At 40.0% G+C, this 21,401-nt stretch overlaps 1 protein-coding gene across 3 annotated transcripts in view; it reads left to right on the top strand.

Annotated features, from left to right (window-relative positions):
• The window catches only part of dennd4c (DENN/MADD domain containing 4C), a 60,557-nt gene extending 40,083 nt beyond the window's left edge, over positions 1 to 20,474 (top strand). For 2 of the 3 annotated variants that reach the window (XM_017712558.2, XM_017712559.2), the window contains exons 16-34: positions 565 to 697; positions 3,170 to 3,376; positions 5,715 to 5,843; positions 6,498 to 6,645; positions 7,368 to 7,517; positions 7,729 to 7,866; positions 8,077 to 8,217; positions 9,059 to 10,164; positions 10,596 to 10,785; positions 10,922 to 11,028; positions 11,313 to 11,488; positions 12,617 to 12,808; positions 15,763 to 15,940; positions 16,187 to 16,297; positions 16,418 to 16,555; positions 16,790 to 16,907; positions 17,112 to 17,265; positions 17,649 to 17,713; positions 17,868 to 20,474. In XM_017712558.2, the coding sequence (XP_017568047.1) occupies positions 565 to 697; positions 3,170 to 3,376; positions 5,715 to 5,843; positions 6,498 to 6,645; positions 7,368 to 7,517; positions 7,729 to 7,866; positions 8,077 to 8,217; positions 9,059 to 10,164; positions 10,596 to 10,785; positions 10,922 to 11,028; positions 11,313 to 11,488; positions 12,617 to 12,808; positions 15,763 to 15,940; positions 16,187 to 16,297; positions 16,418 to 16,555; positions 16,790 to 16,907; positions 17,112 to 17,265; positions 17,649 to 17,713; positions 17,868 to 18,004 (3,718 nt within the window). In that variant the 3' untranslated portion in view covers positions 18,005 to 20,474. The remainder of the gene's footprint in view (positions 1 to 564; positions 698 to 3,169; positions 3,377 to 5,714; positions 5,844 to 6,497; positions 6,646 to 7,367; positions 7,518 to 7,728; positions 7,867 to 8,076; positions 8,218 to 9,058; positions 10,165 to 10,595; positions 10,786 to 10,921; positions 11,029 to 11,312; positions 11,489 to 12,616; positions 12,809 to 15,762; positions 15,941 to 16,186; positions 16,298 to 16,417; positions 16,556 to 16,789; positions 16,908 to 17,111; positions 17,266 to 17,648; positions 17,714 to 17,867) is intronic. The other variant, XM_017712560.2, reaches the window with a different exon arrangement.
• The last annotated feature ends 927 nt before the right edge of the window (positions 20,475 to 21,401 follow it).

Genomic DNA, 21,401 nt, shown 5'->3' with positions numbered 1-21,401 from the left:
TGTCAGGGCTAATGAAATATTTGTCTACAGTTGCACTAAGCAAATGGAAGCTTTAAGCTTTTTAATACATGCCGCCTTCATTTAGCTATTGATCTTACTACACCTCTCACATTGCAGTAGCTATTCAGTATCTAAAAGGTTTTATCCATGAGTACAAGGCCGATGACATCTATTCCCTTGCTTCTGTTGGTATTCAGGACCTGACACTTATGCCCATGCCAGCCTTGAGTTTGTGCCCAGTGGCCAAGGCTGCAGGTACTGGTGCCAAGCTCTCTGCTGTCTGCTGGCACAGTCGGTCATATTCCTACCCCCCTTATATATTCTCTCTCTCTTTGTCTCTGTCTCTCTCACTTGCTTGCTCACTCTCTCCTTCTTCTGTTTATCTTTTATGGAAAAGTATTTTTATTGTTTTGCCCTTTTTGAGTACTTTTACTTGAGTGCTTTTTAAAAAACATTTGTTTTTGTGCTTTTTTTTTTTTTTTTTTTTTTTTTTTTTTTTTTTATTAGCCCTCTAGTGTTTTCTGCATTAAATTGCATTTCATCCTGCTCCTTTCTCACCCTTAGCTATAAGAGCTTCCCTCGCTTACGGCTGGAGTTGTTTGATCGGCCACGGGAGCTGAAGCCAACGCTCGGCACCAGAATAGCAGGTGCCAGTCTGTCCAGCAGCCCCGCACTCCTGGCAAAAAGAACTAAGCAGGTGTGATTGTAATATATTCACTGTACCTTCACTGTATGCACTTTTCACCACAGTTTCTATTGAACTAATGTATTTATTTATTTTTTTCTTTCTTTATATTTATATTTTTTTCCAATTGCAAGCAGTTCTGTCTCTGCATTTTGCTAATACATTAGGTAACTAACCTACTATACAGGCAAAGTCATTCTTTTGTTCATTTTGATTTCACTACTGGAGTGGATCCTCTCAGTACATGAAAAAGACACCTTTTTGAAAATCCAGCCTTTCCTTTCAGTTGAGTAGGTTTGTCACTTAACGAGGACAAGAACTGCCTGGTTTGACAGGAAGGGGACATGCAAAACAACCAGTGTTTGTGTAGGGGAAATGATTGTCACAACAGTGACGCAACAAAGACCATCACCAAACACACAAAGATATCTTGCCAGCTAGAACAAAAACACCTTTTTTAATCCAGTGACTATATCTTGCTCCAAAAGGCTCATTGTTGTCACAGAGTGAGAAGTAGGCAACTGCTTGCTACTAGGGAAGAGCTGGCATTTAGCGTGATAAACAGATCAACACCTTGTTTGTTTTACATAGTCGTGTTCAACCACAAAATTACTTAATGTTAGAAATGCCTGTAGCAGCTTCAGATGTCCTTCACACTCCCCTAGCAGTCGTGCTTTTGTGCAGTAAGGAAAAGAGAGCTACTTCATTTGAAACTGACCATGACTAAAAAGGGGTTGGAGGGGTGGGCTGTGGACCACAAATGCCACACAAACAAAAAAAAACAAAAAAACAGAGCTGCACTTCCCTTAGCTTTGCGGTTTGGCTCTTTTTGAGAATTCCCCAATGTTAACCATGCATTTAACGCTCCAAACTGGCCAACGGCTCAAGGGGGATGCACACGTGTCACACGCTGAGCTGGACGAGAGGGAGGAACGAAATTATGTCTGGGTGGCGACTATGCCTTGGGTGGGGGTGGGGTCTGGGTTTGCGCTCTCTCTCTCTCTCTCTCTCTCTCTCTCTCTCTCTCTCTCTCTCTCTCTCTCTCTCTCTCTCTCTCTCTCTCTCTCTCTCTCTCTCTCTCTCTCTCTCTCTCGTTGTTCGCTTTCTCTCTCTCTCTCTCTCTCTCTCGTTGTTCGCTTTCTAAGCTTTCCATGGTGTCTCTTCTAACAGTGTGCATAGTGGGGTCCAGTTGTCTGAGACCACTGCAAAACTGCTTCTGTTTGCATTCTTTACTAATTTAATACAACATTTTTTCATGACAAGTCTTTGTAATTAGTGATATTATTGAAATCACTTCCTTTTTTTTTTTTACACGACTTTCAGAATTTCTTCATTTTAGTATGTCCCCCTTTTGCATTAATGAGAGCTTACATTGGACCTGGCATGAACTACCCAAGTTTGTGCAAAAGCCACTGATGAGATCAAATCCCCCTGAAAGTCATCTGCACACAAGCTTCAATTGAAGGGATAAAAAGGCTTTAACACATTTTGTACAATGGCCTTAACATGATCAGTGTGGCATTTGCTCAAATTTGAATACCTAGGAATAGGACTAGTGCAGAATCTTGAATATGTCAATTTTATCTTTTATCTAGAAATCTTTTTCTCTATTAATTCCAGGTTTAAATGAAGAAAATCCCAGAAGTAACAGCAAAAATCAGTCGATAATTTGTATTTATGTGTACTCATCTCATAACGATAAAATTCTGGTCTGGTGTGGGTTTTTTTTTTTTTTTTTGACCTGTTGGTTCAAGTGTACTATTAGAGCTGTAGTGATACAAGGTTACCATTGTACATATGTACCACTGCTAAATAACCTGATTGGGACAAAATTCAGGTGTTTTACTGGATTTCTTGAAGTCTTGTACAAGATTTCATACTATATTGTTAACATGACTCTTGAATCTGCAAATCAGATAATAATGATATTATCAGCGTACATTTAAAGGTTCTTTCTGACATGCAGACACACAGACCTAGTTTAATGGCATGGCAGGATATTAGTGCACTAAAGGACACGGAAACTACTTCAGGACCGAGTGTCCCAGCGTGGAGAGGATTCCTGAAATGAGTCAAATATTATTTTTAGGCCATTGTTGCTGTGCTCGCAGAGGGGCTGAGTTCTTGCATTGTTTGAACACATTCACATGCTGAACTTGCACACATACTAAAGCATTATTCACACTTTTGGACATGTCTTGGTGTTGATCTTGGAGTCTCTCTCTAAATCAGTCTGAGCTGATGAATGAACTCGAAATCACTTCCCCTTCAGCACATTTGACAAGTGGCTCATGTATAGCCTCAAGATTTTGGTTTTCTTAAGCAGATGTCACCCATTGCTTGTAGAGTCATAATTTATAGTAACTAATTTAATTGTAATTAATATGAATCAAAGTTTAAATAATCTAATTTCAGCACACTTTCAATGTCACGCCTATTTTCATGTCCTGATTTAACAATGACTGTATGTCTTTCACTCCACAGGAAGTCAAGCTGGCCTACAAGATGGCAAAGCGCTGCTACTCAAATCCTCCTCAGTGGGCTAAGTGTCTGTTTAGCCACTGCTACAGCCTGTGGTTCATTTGTCTGCCTGCAGGCGTGCGTTTAGCCCAGTCCAAACCTCGCGCCATGCAGCAAGCCCTCAACGTCTTAGTGAAGATGAGGAATACTGAGGTGGAGGTGCTTGATGAGGTGTGTGTGATTTTGCCCATTTGTATGTGGGGTCCAGCTGCAGTCTAGGAGGGCTTTAGTCCTTACCAGGTACTAGACGTTGTGCTAGACGTGAGCCTCTAGGATTGGAATGTCCACCACTGACCTACGAAATTTGGTTTAATTAAATGCATTGTCAGATTTTTATTATCTGGGGAATCTGGAGTTGATACGTCTTTCTTTATTCTAGTCCAGTTTCTTTTAATAATGATCTAATCAAGTCTACTGCTTAGGTAAATGTAAAATAAATAATTGAACTTTCAAGAGATGTGGACACTATAACTTTAAGGCAAGACGCTTCAGACAAAATTTTGGTCTAGTCAATACTTTTTCAGATTTTTGGATAACTTGCACCTGTAATATAATCTTCCCTAGTCTTCTTTTAAACCACAATCAGTGTCGAAACTCAACTGAAATATGCTTGTTTCAGCATGTTGAATCATATCCACTTGTGTCTTAATTGTATTTTCCGAAAGATTAAGCAACCTTAATTTAGGCTTGGCTCCACCTGTACTAGTGATGTAGGGTTTTATATTACTAAATAGCTGTAATCTGTGGAATCTAACTGGAATATCCATGCATGTAGAATTCTTTGTAATTAAAATAGCATTTACACAGATTGTGAGAGAATAGAATAGAATTCAACTTTATTGTCATTGCGTATGTCACAGGTACAAAGCAACGAAATGCAGTTTGCATCCATCCAGAAGTGCTTAGCAGCAATATAAATATATATCTTACAATGTACAGTAAGTATAGTATATACAGGTTAAAAAAATATGAGGGGGTATGAACATGGAGGGGGTTATACAGGTTATAAACAAGAATGTACAGGTTATAAATATGAGGGGTATAAGTACTATGAACAGGTTATAAATATGAAGAGGGATAAGTATGTACTTATGAACAGGTAGAGTATTTACACAGTATATACAATAATGGGCAGTATATACAGCAGATGTAAGTGCCGGTAAGTGGTGTTGAGTGGTGTGTAAGTCTGTGTGTTAGGGTACAGTCCATTGTTATTTGTTTAGATGTCAGGAGGCAGAGTTCAGGTACCTGGTGGTCTTAGTCCGGAGGCTCCTGTAGCGCCTCCCAGAGGGCAGGGGGGTGAAGAGTCTGTGTGCTGGGTGACTGGGATCTTTGATGATTTTCCCAGCCCTCTTCAGACACCGCTTCCTGTAGATGTCCTCTATGGCAGGAAGTGGTGCACCGATGATGCGCTGGGCAGCTTTCACCACCCTTTGCAGTGCCTTCCGGTCTGAGGCAGAGCAGCACCCGTACCATACTGTGATGCAGTTGGTCAGGATGCTCTCAATGGTGCAGCGATAGAAGTTCACCAGGATGTCTGAGGACAGGTGGTTCATCCTCAGCCTCCTCAGAAAGAAGAGGTGCTGGTGAGCCTTCTTTACCAGCTTGGAGCAGCTGGTCGTCCAGGTGAGATCCTTGGAGATGTGGACACCAAGGATCTTGAAGCTATTCACACACTCCACTACCGTCCCCTTGATGTGGATGGGTGGATGTGGGTCAGCATTCCTTCTGAAGTCCACAATGAGCTCCTTAGTTTTCTCAGCGTTGAGCAGAAGGTTGTTAGTGTCGCACCACTCAGCCAGACGATCCACCTCCTCCCTATAGGCTGTCTCATCGTTGTTTTTGATGAGGCCAAGCACCGTGATGTCATCTGCAAACTTAATGATGGTATTGGAACCATCGACAGGCTTGCAGTCATGGGTGAAGAGGGAGTAGAGGAAGGGACTCATCACACAGCCTTGTGGTACACCGGTGTTTATGGTGATGGTGGATGAGCAGTGGTTGTCCCACCGGACATGTTTGGGTCGGTTGGTCAGGAAGTCCAGTAACCAGTGTCACTGGGTAATGCATTTCTGAGACCCAGTCTTGCAATCGTTTTTCTCCACATCAACTTTTACTATATTCCAAACCAAAAATCTCGGCTACTCTGAACGATATTACAGAAGGATTTCCAAATATATTGCTTGTTTTGCACATACTTTATATGCATTGTGGAATAATATTTGCTAGATTTAAATAGTAAAACAATGAGATTTCAGTAATCTGTTCTATAAAATTTTTACTCTGGGGTGTGTCTTCTGTTCATTTTAATTTTAACATTCAGAGGCTACATTTAGTTTTGTTTTTTATAAATATGCATGTTTCCCTGTATGTTACAAAATGTTCGCAAGATAAGTGTTTTACTGGCAAAGATTGTGATATGTTATTTTACAAAAATTGCTCTGTTCACCTGTATTGTCTCACTTTAAACAAGAGTGAGTGAATAAATGAATGATTTTTTCTCTGGCAGGTGTGTTACCGTGTGGTAATGCAACTGTGTGGGCTGTGGGGCATGCCCGTCATGGCTGTGCGAGTTTTAATGGAAATGAAGAAGGCTGGAGTTGAGGGCAATGCCATCACTTATGGTTACTACAATAAGGTAGTGCATTAAATTCATTACTTTGGCACCACATATAAAATAAATAAACACTTAAACAGACCTGTTTATGGGCAGTATGCTCATATATGCAGCAATAGGAACATGACTGTATAAATCCTACCTGGGCCAACGGTGATGCAAAGAGTGAGACAGTGAATTGCTTCTACTCACTGATTATAAGAGGTGTGTACTGTATATGACCTAGCTAACAAACAAATACATGAATAAACAAGCATGAAAGAGAAGATTACTGTGGAACTACCTGAATCTGGTTAAAGTTTAGTAATGCTGAATTAAAACGTTTAAAAAAAAAAAAAAAACGGTAAAAGGTATTTTGACATGTATGAATGGCATTTGTCTGTTCCGCAGTGCAAAGCATCTACTCCATCAGGATTTCAATTTTTAGAATCCCCTGAAGCCGTTCAGGCAAATAACTTTATTTCAGTGCCCCCTGATGAAATGTCACTCAGTATTTCCCTGCAACATGAACCACACAGAGTGTAAAATTGTCTGGATGCTTTTGCTTTACCAAAGAGAAATTTTAAAAACCAAGATGTTTTGCCACGGGAGAAGGTGCAGAGAAGGCAGGTTGTTATGGTTACCCTGACCTCTGTGTCTGATTGGCTGTGTGTGTGTGTTGGTCTGTGTTTCTAGGCTGTCCTGGAGAGCCCTTGGCCGAGCCGGAATCGTAGCGGCCACTTCATGTGGACCAAAGTGCGTAACGTTCTACGAGGTGTGGCTCAGTTCAAGCAGGCTCTGAGAGGCTCAGCTCAATCTAAAAGACCTCCTCCGATTACCACAGGTGAGGGGCACATAAGTCCAGAATAGTGCTGTGCATGTTGCCGTTCACTGAGTTTGTGTTACAGTAAACCTGCAGTTAACCTTCTGTCACTGCTGCTTTGTTGTTTTTTTTTTTGTTTGTTTGTTTGTTTTTTTTTTAACTTATGACCTGCAGAATTTCTTAGTCTAATGTATATTTTTGTTTTCTCTGCTCTAGCAGTTTGTCATTATCTAATTATCAGAATCAGAGCTGTGATGCACCAAAACTGCAGTGCAGGGTTACAGGATTGGGTCATGGGTTAAAGTGGAATTCCACATATTCTTCTACATTTCTGCAAAATTCAGTGAGACATAAACAAAGTAATTTGAAATGGTTTGATGCGAAGTGCTTGATTGTATAGAAACTACTGACTTTATAGTTTCTTTACAGTGTTGGTGATGGGAACCAGGGATGACAATACGATGCAAATATAGCCAGTTTATTAACTATGTGTGATGGTTGTTTACATAGTTTGAGGTGTTACCGATTTTGAAGGACCTTGACAATCTTAATGACTGAATTATGCAAACACATTTTTAATTCCCCTACAAGCACTTGAATTTGTGCGTTTTTACAAAAACACTGCTCTTGTTTATTTTATTCAGATCGTGTCTGAAGTTATGAACAAATAATGCTTCTAAACATTACTTTCCATTGAAGTTCCTGTTGTGTGTTATGTATTGAGGATGCTTATTGTTGTGCAGTAGTGTCCCTGGATGCGATAGCAGATGGTGATGGAGACAGACTAAGTCACTGTAGTGCCGATAGCTCCAGTGAAGCTAACGGAGATGAACACACACTTTTCTCACGCCGCCTTGTTGTTGAGGATGCCAATGGGAGTCACTGTAGCGCAGGTACCACCCACGAAATGTGTACATGAAGACTTGCCACAAAGCAGTCATGCATTCATAATTGACCTTGCCTGTCTTTTATTTTATTTTTTTATTATTATTATTATTATTTTTATTTATTTATTTTTTCCTGCTCACCTTTTTTTTTTAATGTAAAACTTGTTCTCATCATATGTTACATTCAAGCTCACTATTGTTCATTTATGTTTAAAAGGGGGCCAGTCTGACCAGGGTTATGGCTCTAAGGATGAGCTACATCAGGACTCTGTAGATGCTTCTAAAGCTACAGTCTTTCCTCTGTCCACTGGTGACCATGACAACAAGAGCAAGACAGTGTTGAGCCAAGAAAATGGTACTACACTTACTGCGTAGTCTGTAATGGAATTTTGAAATTAATGAATATGGATCTTAACATTTAATTATTGAAGATAATTACTATTTATTGTTTAGTATTAGCTTGCTGCAATCTATTTTAGCAGCTGAGTGATATTAGTTTTAGGAGAAAGTTTTTGTCCATTTCTAATTTGATTATGTTCTGGTTTTGTTTTGTTTTTTTCTTCAGGGAAGGACATTGCTGGCTCTGTTGACAGTGCAGTGGCAGTGTCTGAGCCCCCCAGTCCTGCTGAGCCAACCCCTCCTCTAGCCAGCATAGTCAGACTGTCCACTGGGAGCTTTGATAACTCCACAGGGAGAAGAGACTCAGGTGATTTACTGCAGACTATTAATACAATAGTGGTTAACAGTAGAGGTGTATAATATAGACAATGCAAATATCTTTTTTATATTCTTTTCCACTGTTGTAACATAAGTAACATTTATTTGCTCTTTAACTGGCCCAGATTGTCATTTTGAAAACATGAGAATAAAAATAAAAAATGCTACATCAAAAGTAAGATGTATTATTTTCTTATTTTATACAATGACTCATGCATAATTATGCTGCAATATTTGTATAATATGCTACAGTATATCTTTTGCAGCAGCATTCAAATGCACTTTGTGAGTGCACTCACATGGCTCATAAAATTGGAACATAGATGGACCAAAATAAACGATGCAAATTGCCCAATTGCCAGTCGCATGTTTTAGAGCAAAAAATAGCAGACTCTGATTTTGCGCTCCTAGATAACAGGCTATTTTCACATTATAGGGTGGTATTTGATTCTGTTGCCAAAAAGTGGCATAGATCTTATTTTTTCAGAGCTGTGTAAAAAAACACCACACTTCACTGCACATGCTGTCTGGTGTCAACGGCATTATTGATTTTCACAGCATTATTGGTCTTCATTCAAATGATAAATCGCTTAGAAACACACGTGAACCAACAGAGCAGAAATGTATCGGGTAGGCACAAAAAAATTTAATTTAACAAAAGCTTGTAATGTGAACGTAGCCTTAGTAGCATTCACATGCTACTCACATTTACCGTATTTGCAGTGGACTTAGCAGTTAGTTTTGATCATGATATATTAATAAATAGTATGATAAATAATCCTCCTTAAGACCTGAACCATAACTGTCATGTGTTCTCGTAACTCTTGCAGGTGGTGGTTCAGCAAGTGGTGGTAAACTCTTCACCCCTCGCAGTAAGAGTGAAGACATCGCCCTGCCTGACAATGACAGCCCCATAGACCCAGATCCAGTCCCGGCCCAAACTGGCCAGCAGCAGCGAGCCAAAGCCTTTGCTGAGCGCAGCTGTAGTTTCAGCGCAGAGAGCCGAGCTGGGATGCTCCTGAAGAAGAACAGTCTGGAGCTGAGTGTGGATCACATGGGCGCTGATGCAAAAATCCTAGCAGCTGCTTTTTCTGGAGGCAAAAGTCCACCACCCACTACTGCCTCAGGCTCAGTCTTCAAAGAACTGGATGTTGGGCCTAATACAAGCTCAGCCCTCAAGGAGGAAGATAATGAAGAAGGGGTAGAGAAAATGGAAATAATTAATTTGAGGGAAGAAAGTAAGGACAAAGGGAAGAAGCCAGCAGAGGCAACACCTCAGAGTGAAGGAGCAGGGAAAAGTGCAAATGTCTCCTCCTCTAAGGCGGTGGAGAGAGAGGATGTGGAAATTGGGGCAGACCCTCTTTCATTACTGGCCTCAGAAAGCGAGGAGGCAGCATCTATCCAGAGCCAAGAGTCTGCACGTCTTGTCCCACCAGTGGTCTCACGAAACCTTGCTGACGAGATAGAAATGTACATGAACCTCCAGAGCCCGTTAGGTGCCAAGGCCTCAAGCATGGAGCTACACCAGGGGCCACAGCGTGATTTGGAGCTGCGCAAAGCTGACCTTGTGGACTCTCCTGCCGCCAAGCAGTCTTTGGAGCGAAGGTCTAGCCTTCCCGCAGGCCCTGTAAAAACCCCTGATTTACTGGAAACCCCCAAATGCAGCCCTGCCGTCACGCGGTCAAAGACCTTCGCAATCAAGTCCCCGAAGACACCTGGTTCTACAGGACAAAGATCATCCTCGTTGACCGCACTGGTCAGGTCTTCTCAGAGTGGATCTCTGGGGTCTGTTATCAACTCCATCTCAGGCATCAAGATGGATGCCTTGCTTTCAGGGCCTAAAGTGGACATGTTGAAGCACGGCATGAAGCAGGCGGCTAATGTGGCCAGCAAAGTGTGGGGAGCGGTGGCCTCGGCCTATTACTCAGATGATGAGGTGAGCAGGTTTAACAGTGGAGAACTAGGAGAGTCAGGAAAAAGGAACGGGAAATGGATAATAAATCATTACATTAAAGGACCAATACAGTCACTGAATTACAACCCTGATCTAGCAGACCTTACATTGTGTTTGTGTGTTGGAAAGGTGCTTTCTCTGATGAATGTTGATGATGAGCCTTTAATTATAGAGCAGATTATACAGTTTCAGTTGTAGCAAGTGTTTCTTAGAATGGTGGTTCTCATTTTTTTTTCCTCATTTTTTTTGAAGGACCGACATAATGCAGAAGAAAGCATTGCTTAGCCTATTATGCTTCTCTCCTGTTTAGCACCTTATCCTCTCATATTCCCCTCCATTGAGGAGCAAAATTACTCTTCTTGAACACACCATGCGACAGTTATAGTCAACCAATTTTTTTTTCCTGATAATAGGAGGAGCAAAGCCAGCCCAGGGATAACTTCCCAGCTCGCCTGGAGGAACAGCTTCTCAGTGGTGAAGAAGTGGACAGGACCGTACCCAGAGGCCTGATGTCCAGCCTGGCGGCAAATGGCCTTACTCGCAGTAATACCAGCCTAGGCAGCAGTGGCAGCAGTGATAATGGTCGTGGACAGCACGGGCCACGTGAGTCACACACAAGAAGAGTCACCTTGTGTTTTCCAGATGTAATCATGCCATTGACCTACTGTATTTTGTGTGTCTATTGTACTCATTAAACATATTTTTTTTCTTTTTTTTTTTCTTTTTTCTTTTTCTATAGCTGTGACTCCTGGCAGGTCCATGAGAGGCGCAGACTCAGAGAGGTCTGAGCAGAGCTCATCTCACCATGCCAGCACCTCAAGCATTTTTCAGAATTGTGCATTAGAGGTGAGAACAGTGCCCTCTGCTGATCCAACTCCATACTTGTGCATTGCAAAAAGTGATCTCTTTAATCAAAGGTTTACTTTTCAGCATATGTTCTAAAATCAACATGAAATGAAAATTGACCTTTTTTGGCTGGTTACTTCATGTGCTTGGTCATATTATGCACAATTCATTGTATCTCATTTTAAAGACAAAATTTATTTTTTTGCTGTAATCATCCATGAAAATGTAATGACCCTTACCTTACATTTTGTCATATGAAGCTGTTTGTCTCCATTCTCTCCTAGGTGCTAATGTCCAGCTGTTCTCAGTGTCGCTCCTGTGAGGCTCTGGTGTATGATGAGGAGATCATGGCAGGCTGGACAGCGGATGACTCCAACCTGAACACAACTTGTCCTTTCTGCCAGATCGCCTTCCTGCCCCTGCTCTATGTGGAATTTCATGACCTACGCACTACACCTGGGTAAGGTGCTAAATCCAAATCAGGGCTTTGCAATGGTAGCCACATAAACTATATGTCCGAAAGTGTACAGAAACCCCTTCTGTTGTAGAGCAGGTGGTACTGTGTTTACTGTAGTGATGAGCACTATTCAGTATTTTTAGGATGGGTGTGTAGTGTTCCAGGACTAATCATCCAACATTAGGACTTGAGGGCTCTAATGCTCTTGTGACTGAATCCAGTCAACCCTCACAACAATGTTCCAATGTATAATGTAAAGCATTTCCAGAAGAGCAGAAGCTGTTTCTGCAGCAATGTGGGACAAGCTCCCAATTAATACTCTTGATTTCAGAAGAAATGAGTAGTTGTCTACAAACGTTTGGACATGTAGCATAAAATAAGTGTCGTGGGGTTTTTTTGGTTCAAACAAGTGGCAAATATAAGGAAAAGATTTTTTCTCGGTGAAATTATGCAATTTAGGTACATTGCAGTTTTTTAGGATTTGTCCTCATGAAAAGGACAAATGCTCTTTTGTAGTGCTGGAAAAGTGAAAGGACAATGAAGAGTTTCCCTGCCTTATTCAGGAGCTGAAACTGAGTAGTTGCCTGTGGCCCAGTTTAAGTTGCTTTTGGAGATTCTGGAACAATACAAGGCGAAGCTGAGGACAACCTATAACTTTTTACCATTTGTCAAGTAGTTTTTGTTGCTGGGATACAGCCAATGATTTATCTTGGTTATTGCTATGCCAAAGACAGAGACACTGATGACTGGTCAACTGAGTTCATGTCAAGTGAAAATTTGCAAGAAAAAAAAAGTTAAATTACTCCATGAAAAAAAAAATTGTTTTGGTTTGCTAGGTATTAGTTATCACATGTTCAAATAGATATATTGTCATTTGAGCTAATTTCACTGTATCCAAAGATCATCATGTTGTCTTGATAACTTAATGTTAGGTCTGTTGACTGTAACAAGGATATGTTCAAATATTTAGCTTTAGTAAACTTTAGTTGAGACACCTTCATTTTCTTAGCGAGTCTTCTGAAGTGTCTTCTCTTATATCATTTTATCAAGTTCAGTACAATTTCAGAAATGTCCCATTTACACCTGTGATGATGATCTGTTGACTCTTTTTCTTTGTATATGTGAACCCAGGTTCTATCTGAAGACTAGCACTTCAGGGGACAGTATCCACAGTAGTAGCACACAGCCTACAGCCTCCACCTCATCAGAAGTAAAGGTGGGCAGTCCCAGTGACACCCCTGACCTCATCAGCTTCTCAGATCCCCCTGAAGGCAAAGATGAACATGAAGAGACACTGACTGACTGCAGTGGAGTACCGAAAGTGTATGTTATTTGCATCAAATATGTATTTTACATTTATGTTGCACATGTAGAACTGTGTAGTACATATATCTGTCATAACATTGACATAAAGAATCTGTTTTCTTCAAGCTGGTTACATCACTTGTATGGTGCAAATGTATCATCATGTTTGGTTTTTGATGTTACATGGCATCATATAGATCAAGATTTCAAATCCATTTGGCACATTTTAGCTGATAAGAGTAAATAAAGAACAGCCTAACAACACGCATGATACCAGTGACTAGGGGTGCGGGAAAAACTTGATTCTTAGATGCATCGTGATGTGGATGTGAATGATTCTGAATCGATTCATAAATGTCAAAAATCAATTTTCTAAATATTTAATTTATACCATAATGTTGACTGAACATAAAAAGTGGAACTTGGAAGTGGATAAGGACAGTGCCCAGACAGTCTGTGGTAAAAAATCTAAAAAAAAAAACAACTGGATGAGCAAGAAATCCGGCCGGCAAACTGTGTATTAAAGCTAGGTTCGGTGAGAAGAGTCACAAGCCAAATGTTAAGAAGAGCCATTTTGTCCTTTCAACAAAAATTCAAACCACCTTGGGAGCCACAACATTTAATATCTAATATGTCTGTGTGTGCTGATGTCCCAGTATAGGCTAAAAAATATAAATAAAAACACAGACTGACTCTGCTCTGCTTTAAGCTTAGCACAGCTACAGCTGTTTCCTCCCCTTTCCATTGGGAAACTTTTTTCTCAGAAGTAGACAGTGGTGGAAAGTAAATGTAATTCGTTACTGTACTTAAGTACTTCTTTTGTGTATCTGTACTTTACTTAAGTATTTCCATTTTTGGTGACTTTTTACTTTCACTCCACTACATTTCAGTCAAATATCTTACTTTTTACTTCACTACATATGAGAATTCTTTCGTTCCTTTTGTTTTTGTGTGTATAAAAACTTAACATTTTCAAAACAAAAGAAGTGCAAAGCCAGAACACCAATCAGGGCACAGTGGTCACTTTGTTCTGAGCTTGTTTTGACCTGTTGGTCATACCAACCCAGTGCAAGCACACAGTTCGGCGTCAGCGCAGCAGCGTGAAAATGTGGGAGCACATGCATCGACCTAAATGATGGAACTAACCTAATTTTGTGTAAATAGACCACAATATAGAAATATGTACACGCATGCAGTCGTGACTGGCATGTTTCTTTTTTTCTGAATTCATACAAACACTTTCATTTTATAGTAAATTAGTTTCGGTTAGTTTACAGATCAGTATAGTAAAGGAAAACTTATTTGTGATCCTGAGTTTAAAGCAAGTTTTTATTCAACTTGAAACTAAGTTACAAAGTAATCTTAAACTGAAACTTTGCTTGTGTGTAAAAGTGATTTCAGAGCCACTCACTACTACCTGATGGAAACTGTTTGCCTTCAGTGTTTTGTGCTTATGATCATTTTAATAGACGTCAGCGTCACTAATTAATGACGTTCTATTAAAAGACTGGTTTACCAAGAGAGACACTGGAGGACTTTCACCTAAAATGAGTTCATGAAGCGAGTCTTGTTATAAAAGTGATAACAGGACATCAGAGCCATAATTAATCTTTTAGTTCTTTTACTTTTGATACTTACGTACATTTGAAGGCAAATACTTTTGTACTTTTACTCAAGTTGAGGTCTAGTGTAAGGACTTCTACTTTTACTGGAGTAATATTTTACCTTGGGTATCTCTACTTTAACTCAAGTACATGATTTGTGTACTTCGTCCACCTCTGGAAGTAGAGCAGCTTATTGTAAATTGTCTCTCAGCGTTCAGCTATATTACAAGCCTGAAGTCGCTTCTCATTCTCCAGCTTCCTGTTCGAATTTTTCCATTCCACCTTAAATTCTGCCAGCGCCGCAGAATGTAGCTGCTGCACCATTTAAGGAAAGAGAAGCAACTTCATCTTTGTCAAACACTAAAAAGTTGCACTCTCTCGTTGCAGATTTAGTGTTCAAGGAATGCAACTGCGCTGCTTATAAATGCGAATAAGTCCATTCATCTCCAAATGTTCGTCTTAAATCTCTGTCTTTTCATAGCTACTAGTGAGGCGAGACTTCTTTGCTATGTGACCTGCAGTCTTCTCAGTTATTGAGAGCCAGGGCTTTCGCGCCATGTTGCATACTTTGGAGCTGAGATTCAGCATCCGGTATCAAATATTTTACAATGACCCCTCACTCTCTACAATGAGACCAAAATTGAAGTTATAAAATCACGGAATTAAACGGGTAGGACGGCTGTAACGTGCCACATGGACATCCATTATCACTGGATCTTATTTCACCGTAACAGCGCATTTTATCACAGATTAGTTGCAGCAGCATCTCAAACAAGAGCAGTGAATGAGAGCCTTCTAGATCACTTCCATTTGATTTATTAATAAAAGATATTGGAAGTAAATGCATTATGGATCATTACAAATACTTTGGTTTAAAACTACCGAGTCCTCACACAAGATGCATCGATAATCGTTTTATAATCACATCGCAGCCCTCTGAATCGTAATCGAATTGAATCGTGAAATGCCTAAAAATTCCTACCCCTACCAGTGACCATTCACTTATTATATTCATAGTGTATATTTTGTGTAAGTATCACTTGCCACATTTTAGAATATATTACTGATATTCATGAATATCAATAGTAGCTTTAGACAATAGTAGCTTTAGAAACCAGTGCCAAGTTAAGGCTAGCAGGGCTTTGGCCACATGGTGAAAGTGCCACATTCTCTGTTGTTGAATGCTTTGGCACATTTTTATGGTTTACACTGTTCTTCAGAGACGGAAGTGAATGCTAGGTTCCATTGGTGCAGTGTCTGTGTACAAATGGAAAAGGCGTGCAACATATCTTAGGCATATTTACATTAACAGACTGTTTCCTTTTCACTACACAGTGCCATTTTTATTGAATCTATGTGCTTGCTCAGTGTTGTGCCAGAGCCAGTGCTTTTGGACCCCCTGGGTCTGCTGAAGAGACAGGCAGAGAAGCGTGGCACCTCTTTGACCCGCAGCAACAGTGTAGGTGGGCCTCTGCAGAGCCTGGACTCAGCCCAGCGGCCAAATCACGGAATCTCTACCACCAGCCTCCCCAACAGCCTGCATGAGGTAGTGGTGAATGCTACCACAGTGTTTTTGTTTTTGACATTAGTTTGTATGGAAAAAATCTAATAATGTTTAACCTTTTTCCACGTACATACATCTTGGTGATGTAAACTGAGGGACTGTCCATTTTTATGGGCTGAATAAAATGTCAGAATTTAATGCAAACCACTTAGTAGCAGTACTGCGTGTTTCTGCATAATCTCATGTATAGAAGCATTTTATTTAAGTTGAAGTTTTCTCATATCTCAGGACACATTCGGTCAGAAGCGGCCCAACCCAAAGCCAGTGTCTGTGCCTTACCTCAGCCCTCTGGTGTTACGAAAAGAGCTGGAGTCCTTACTGGAGAATGAAGGGGATCAGGTACTTATTCTTTGACCAACAGATCTTTAAAGCTGTCTAGATCATTTGTTAATGTTATTTCATTGTTATTTTTGTCGGTAGCCTTCACTTCTTTTTTTTTCTTTTTCTTTTTATATTCAGGTAATCTACACTCAAAAGTTCCTCAGCCAGCACCCGATCATCTTCTGGAACCTGGTATGGTATTTCCGGCGACTGGACGTACCCAGTATTCTACCTGGACTTATACTGACCTCTGAACACTGCAACAACGGTGTACAGGTTCATGTACTTTTCACTTTGTTGTCCAAGTTTCCCCACCACCCCTCTGCTTTTTTCTTTGCTTATCTATCTTAGTTATGTTGCGGTAAGTGCTCCAGATTACATCAGCAAGAAATTCTGTTTTAGCTATTCAGTATTTCCAGTCTTTCCTTTCTTTAATTGCCAACACTGCTTAACTTTGTAGTAAATTTGATGAAATTGTTCTAATTTATCTCTTATCTGTGTCTTCTGTAGCTTTCGCAGACATCCTTGCCTCAGGACAGTAAACAGGTGTATGTGCAGCTGCTGTGGGACAATGTGAACCTGCACCAGGAGCCCACTGACCCGCTTTACCAGCTCTGGAGGACCTTCTGTGAGTACCATGGGGTGACTGTAATGAGCTATTTGATGTATCCTAACGGTTCAGAATCATTCACACAGATCAGCCTGCATATATCTATATCTGCATAAGATTAAAAAAAAAAACCTGATTTTTTTTTTTTGTGGTAGTTTAGCTTTGACTAGATGACATTATCTGCATGACTTTTGAATCTTTTTCATTTTATCTTTCCTCCAGTGCAGATGAAGGGGTCTTTGGGCCCCACTGACCACCAGGAGATACGGACACTACTGAACAGCATTGTTAGGAGCATCCAGACAAATGACGTCTATGGCCCTATCAACTTATTACTTAGAGAAATCAAGAGACACCCAGATATCAAACGGCAGAGGTGGGAGTTCAGTGTTGGACACGTTGTCTAAACTAGTCCAAAGGGGATCTTTTCAAAATGTTTTTAATAGCTGAGCATATGATCATTTAACTATAAATTACCTCTTAAATAGAAAGCTGTTTAGACATATTAGATTTTCTTTAAAAACTACGAAACTGAAGGGACCGCTGACGAAAGGACTGGTTTGGGAATCGTGTCAGTATTCTCTTAATTTGATGTCAGCAATTTAACCTGTCAGCTGTGGGTGAAAACTGTTTCAGTATCCACTTTTAGCATTAGTTTGGGGGGAAAGCAACAATCAAGTCATTGTTTTAGTAAAAACAAGAAACGTGGCTGTTGCTAATGGAATGTTTAAACATTTATATTTTTCTCCTCATCTTTAGGAGTGTATACAGGGAGATCATGTTCCTTTCACTAGTGGCCTTGGGGAGGGAAAACATTGATATTGGTGAGTAAATGCTGGTTTAGAAAAGTGCATTTATCTTTTTTTGAGAGATTTGGACCCTTTTGATTCCTTTACCCTTAAATAAAAAATCCTGGCATCACTCCATGCATTCAAATGCTTAATATTCTGCACCACCTTTTATGTTTCCTGCTTACAGAGGCCTTCGATCGGGAGTATCGTCTAGCCTTTGATGAGCTGAGCCCTGAGCAGCTGAAAGCTCTCTCACCCATTGACAGACCACCTTCCAGTAGCGTGCAGTGGTGTCTTAAGTGCTTTGGAGCGCCATTCATTTGACGTAGCCTTAGGTTATCTTAAATCCTCCCCATCAATCTAAAGTTCAATGTGTGAGAGGAGCAAGACAGTGCATCGAGAAGAATTGTTTGCACCGTCATCCAAAGATGGTACTTCATCATCCCCCAAAAACATGTTTGAGTTTGGTTCAGCGCCTGCATTCTGCAACGTTTAGCAGAACCAGATATGTAGCAGGTGGATATTTATTGGCGCGAGTCTTTAAATGTCTTCAGATGATGAAAGCTTGATCTGTGTATGTCCATGGACCTGTGGGAGTGAAGTTAAGAACTGAATAGAGTGGAAAATCCCTCAGTCCCTCAAACACTGCCTTGCGTCCCTGACTTTTCCTCTAACCTTACCTGTGGAAGGAGTCCAGTTTAAATGGAGTTGCATTCTCTCAAGATATCAGTTGCGATGGTCTTATACGATGTGCACTTTTGAAAATGATTGCTTTATCTGTCTCAGTTCTTGTTTGTATATATTTTTATATGATGGGAGATCAGAACTAGGCTGCCTTTTTCAGTGATGGATCTTTACCTAAATTTCTAGTCAGTCTTAAACGTCAAGCCTGTGTCATCAGTGAGGGTCTTCGGTGTCACAGCGCAAGGTGTGACTCTGTGTGAGAGAGAGAGGGAGTGTGTGCATGCATGTAAATTTTGTTCAGCATACATTGGGAAAGACACACTGAGGCAGCAGACAATCACATCAATACACCAGGAAGCTAAAGAAACTCTTAACTAGGTTAACAAGGCAGTAAGGTGGTGAGTTCAGGTTCTGTAACAGACAGTGAAGTTCTTTCACTAGACGTTACATTTTATACACCTTTTGGACCTTAAATCTAAATTGAAATATACTTCTGTTGTGGGGGGAAAAAGAATGAATTGCATTGGGAGTTTGGCAGTTTAACTACTGAAATGGAAGAATTCTCCTTCACTCATTCAGACATAATCATCTTGAATAAAGTCGTTATCATTTTGAACAATGCTCATAATCCCTCCATATGTGTATATAAACCGTTTTCTTTCACAGAGAAGGAAAATTTGAGGTCGGACCTTAGTGAGAATGTACGGCGTCCCTCAAATACCTGTCAATATTTTTAACTGTGTTTTTAATAACCTTTTATGCTATTGCTGCATACAAATGCATACTCAAGTCTTAATGTCCATTTTGCTATCAAAATCAAGTAACATTGAGATGGACAACATTTGGTAAACTTCTGTAGAAAGATGATCATTTGAGAAATCTTAGTAGTTCTTGTGCCTTGTTAGTTAGTCAAGGTAGGTTTTACTACTAATAAATTAACACCATAGAGTGCAATCAGTCTGCCTTAATTTATTTATCGTATCTTTTCTTATCTTTTATCTCTTAGTTCTCATGTGAATGTCCCATGTCTTTCTCTTTGTAAAATGACCCAGATTTGATTGAAGTAAGAAATCAATGTGGATATATGATTGATTCACGATCAATTGTGTAACGAGATGTGTATAAAGGTCGAACTGGTTGTAACACAAAAACCACTGTGTCTAGCCATGAGTATCTGTAAATCTGTGTATTTTTTCTCAAGATGGTGAACACGATAAATGCAAGTTCTTTCCCTATGAGAACCCCCAGCACAGTTTATGTGAACTGAATCAGGGCATGTGTGTATGTACTGAATGTACTCATGAAAGAAAACGGGATGGTGAAGATCTCTATGGACGGTTTCTACATTATGTTGTTTACACACTTGCAGTGCAACGTGATCAGTTTGGTGACTTAATCCCAGTATTAGGGTGAAATGAATGAATGTGATGGGTTTCTATTGACCACTCACTTTAGACAGTGTTGACTAACATCCAACACGGTAATCTGTTTTATCCTAATCAATATGATTAAATGGAAAAGAGAGACTGATCCAGGATTTTAGAATAAATGCTGAAGCGAGATGTAGTTGCTTTACACCTGTCTCAAATGCAGAAAATAACATTCCAACCTCAAAAATATTACATTGTGTTTGCTGTAGTAAATCACATTGTAAACCATTTGCTAAAGATGGGAAACCAACTAACGTATTTATGTAACAGACTTTATTTTGAACAACTGTACTTTACACAGCTGATATAGAATTGCTTCATTAACTGCAGTTATTCTTTTTAAACTCAGGCAGTTCCTGCTTGTTTAACTGCGTACAGTGTATTTGGTTATCTCCAGGCAGTGCAAAACTAACCCTCTCCTGTTAAAAGCATCAAATCCTGGTACTGTCAGAACAGAAATACTAATGAATAAGTCATAGTCCTGGATCAATGAGAAATCCAGGATAGCGGTTAAACCATGACGCATAAGGACCTTCTGGGCCAGGATCTGATTCTGTTGAGCAGGAGAGCGTTCTGTAAGCCTGTTCATCTACCCTCTATCATCCTGTGGAATGAGTGTGAATTTTTACATTCAGTTGTCCTGCAATAAACATGCTTTGTCCTGATTTTATGCTGCATCACTTCATCCTTTGCAGCGTCGTTCATTTAACTGAATTTGACATTTATTTGGGGAGAAATGAGCAGAAATAAACAATGTTACTAGCAGTATAGTAAGTAATCATCACTTTTTACCCATGAACAAAGCTTGATCATTGTTTTCCAGCTGTTGTCACAGATGTTTTTCTGAACCAATAGTTTGCTACAGTTAACTTGACAGCTTTCATTAAGTACACTCTTAAAAAGATGGTTCTTTATTAAAGAGAAAAGAACCAACTTTTTAAATGTTTAACTTCCAGACAGATTAATCCACCTGTCCTCCAAACCACAAACTTTAAACTGGTCTCAAGGCCATTTTGTCAGTTTCTTCTTTCTAGAAGTAAACCCAACACAGGATGTCTGTAGATATAAGGACCATGTGACGGATGTATTGTTTTTTAATCCTCTGTATAGGCAGTTAACAAGTGAAGCCATGCTTTAGGACTGGCCATGCCCTGGTTGACCTCTTGTTTTCATTCCTCACAGGAACTTCAGCAACGTCAGTGTCTCAATAAAACGTGTTTACTGGCTTTATATTGGCGTTTCCGTCCTGACTAAAGGTACATTCACTGGGTATATGTTTTGTACTTTTGGTATTTCCTGGAAAATAAGCATTGTTCCCGCAGAAAGCACCTGCATTTTGCAAAGATTTTGCAGTTGACTAGGTTACAGCAAATGTAGTCGTTGTGCTCTTCCTTTAAAAGTAGACTTCACTGATTAAAATCTATTCAAAATGTAAGTCCATATGCCAAAATCATGGAGCAAAACTCAAAAGGATAGCTTCTTTTACTGAAGCGTGTTTTATGTAAGGATGGTTATCCTGGCTGGTTATTTTAGTGTTACGCCTACCTGTAGGACAATCTGTCCGATCATTGCCTCGCAAACGAATCGTTTTTGAACTACTGGAGCCG

The sequence above is a fragment of the Pygocentrus nattereri genome, chromosome 2 (assembly GCF_015220715.1).
Source record: "Pygocentrus nattereri isolate fPygNat1 chromosome 2, fPygNat1.pri, whole genome shotgun sequence".
In the NCBI taxonomy this organism is placed as follows: Eukaryota; Metazoa; Chordata; class Actinopteri; order Characiformes; family Serrasalmidae; genus Pygocentrus; species Pygocentrus nattereri.
Note: the sequence above shows the minus strand (reverse complement) of the source record. Positions and strands in the feature narration are given on the sequence as shown.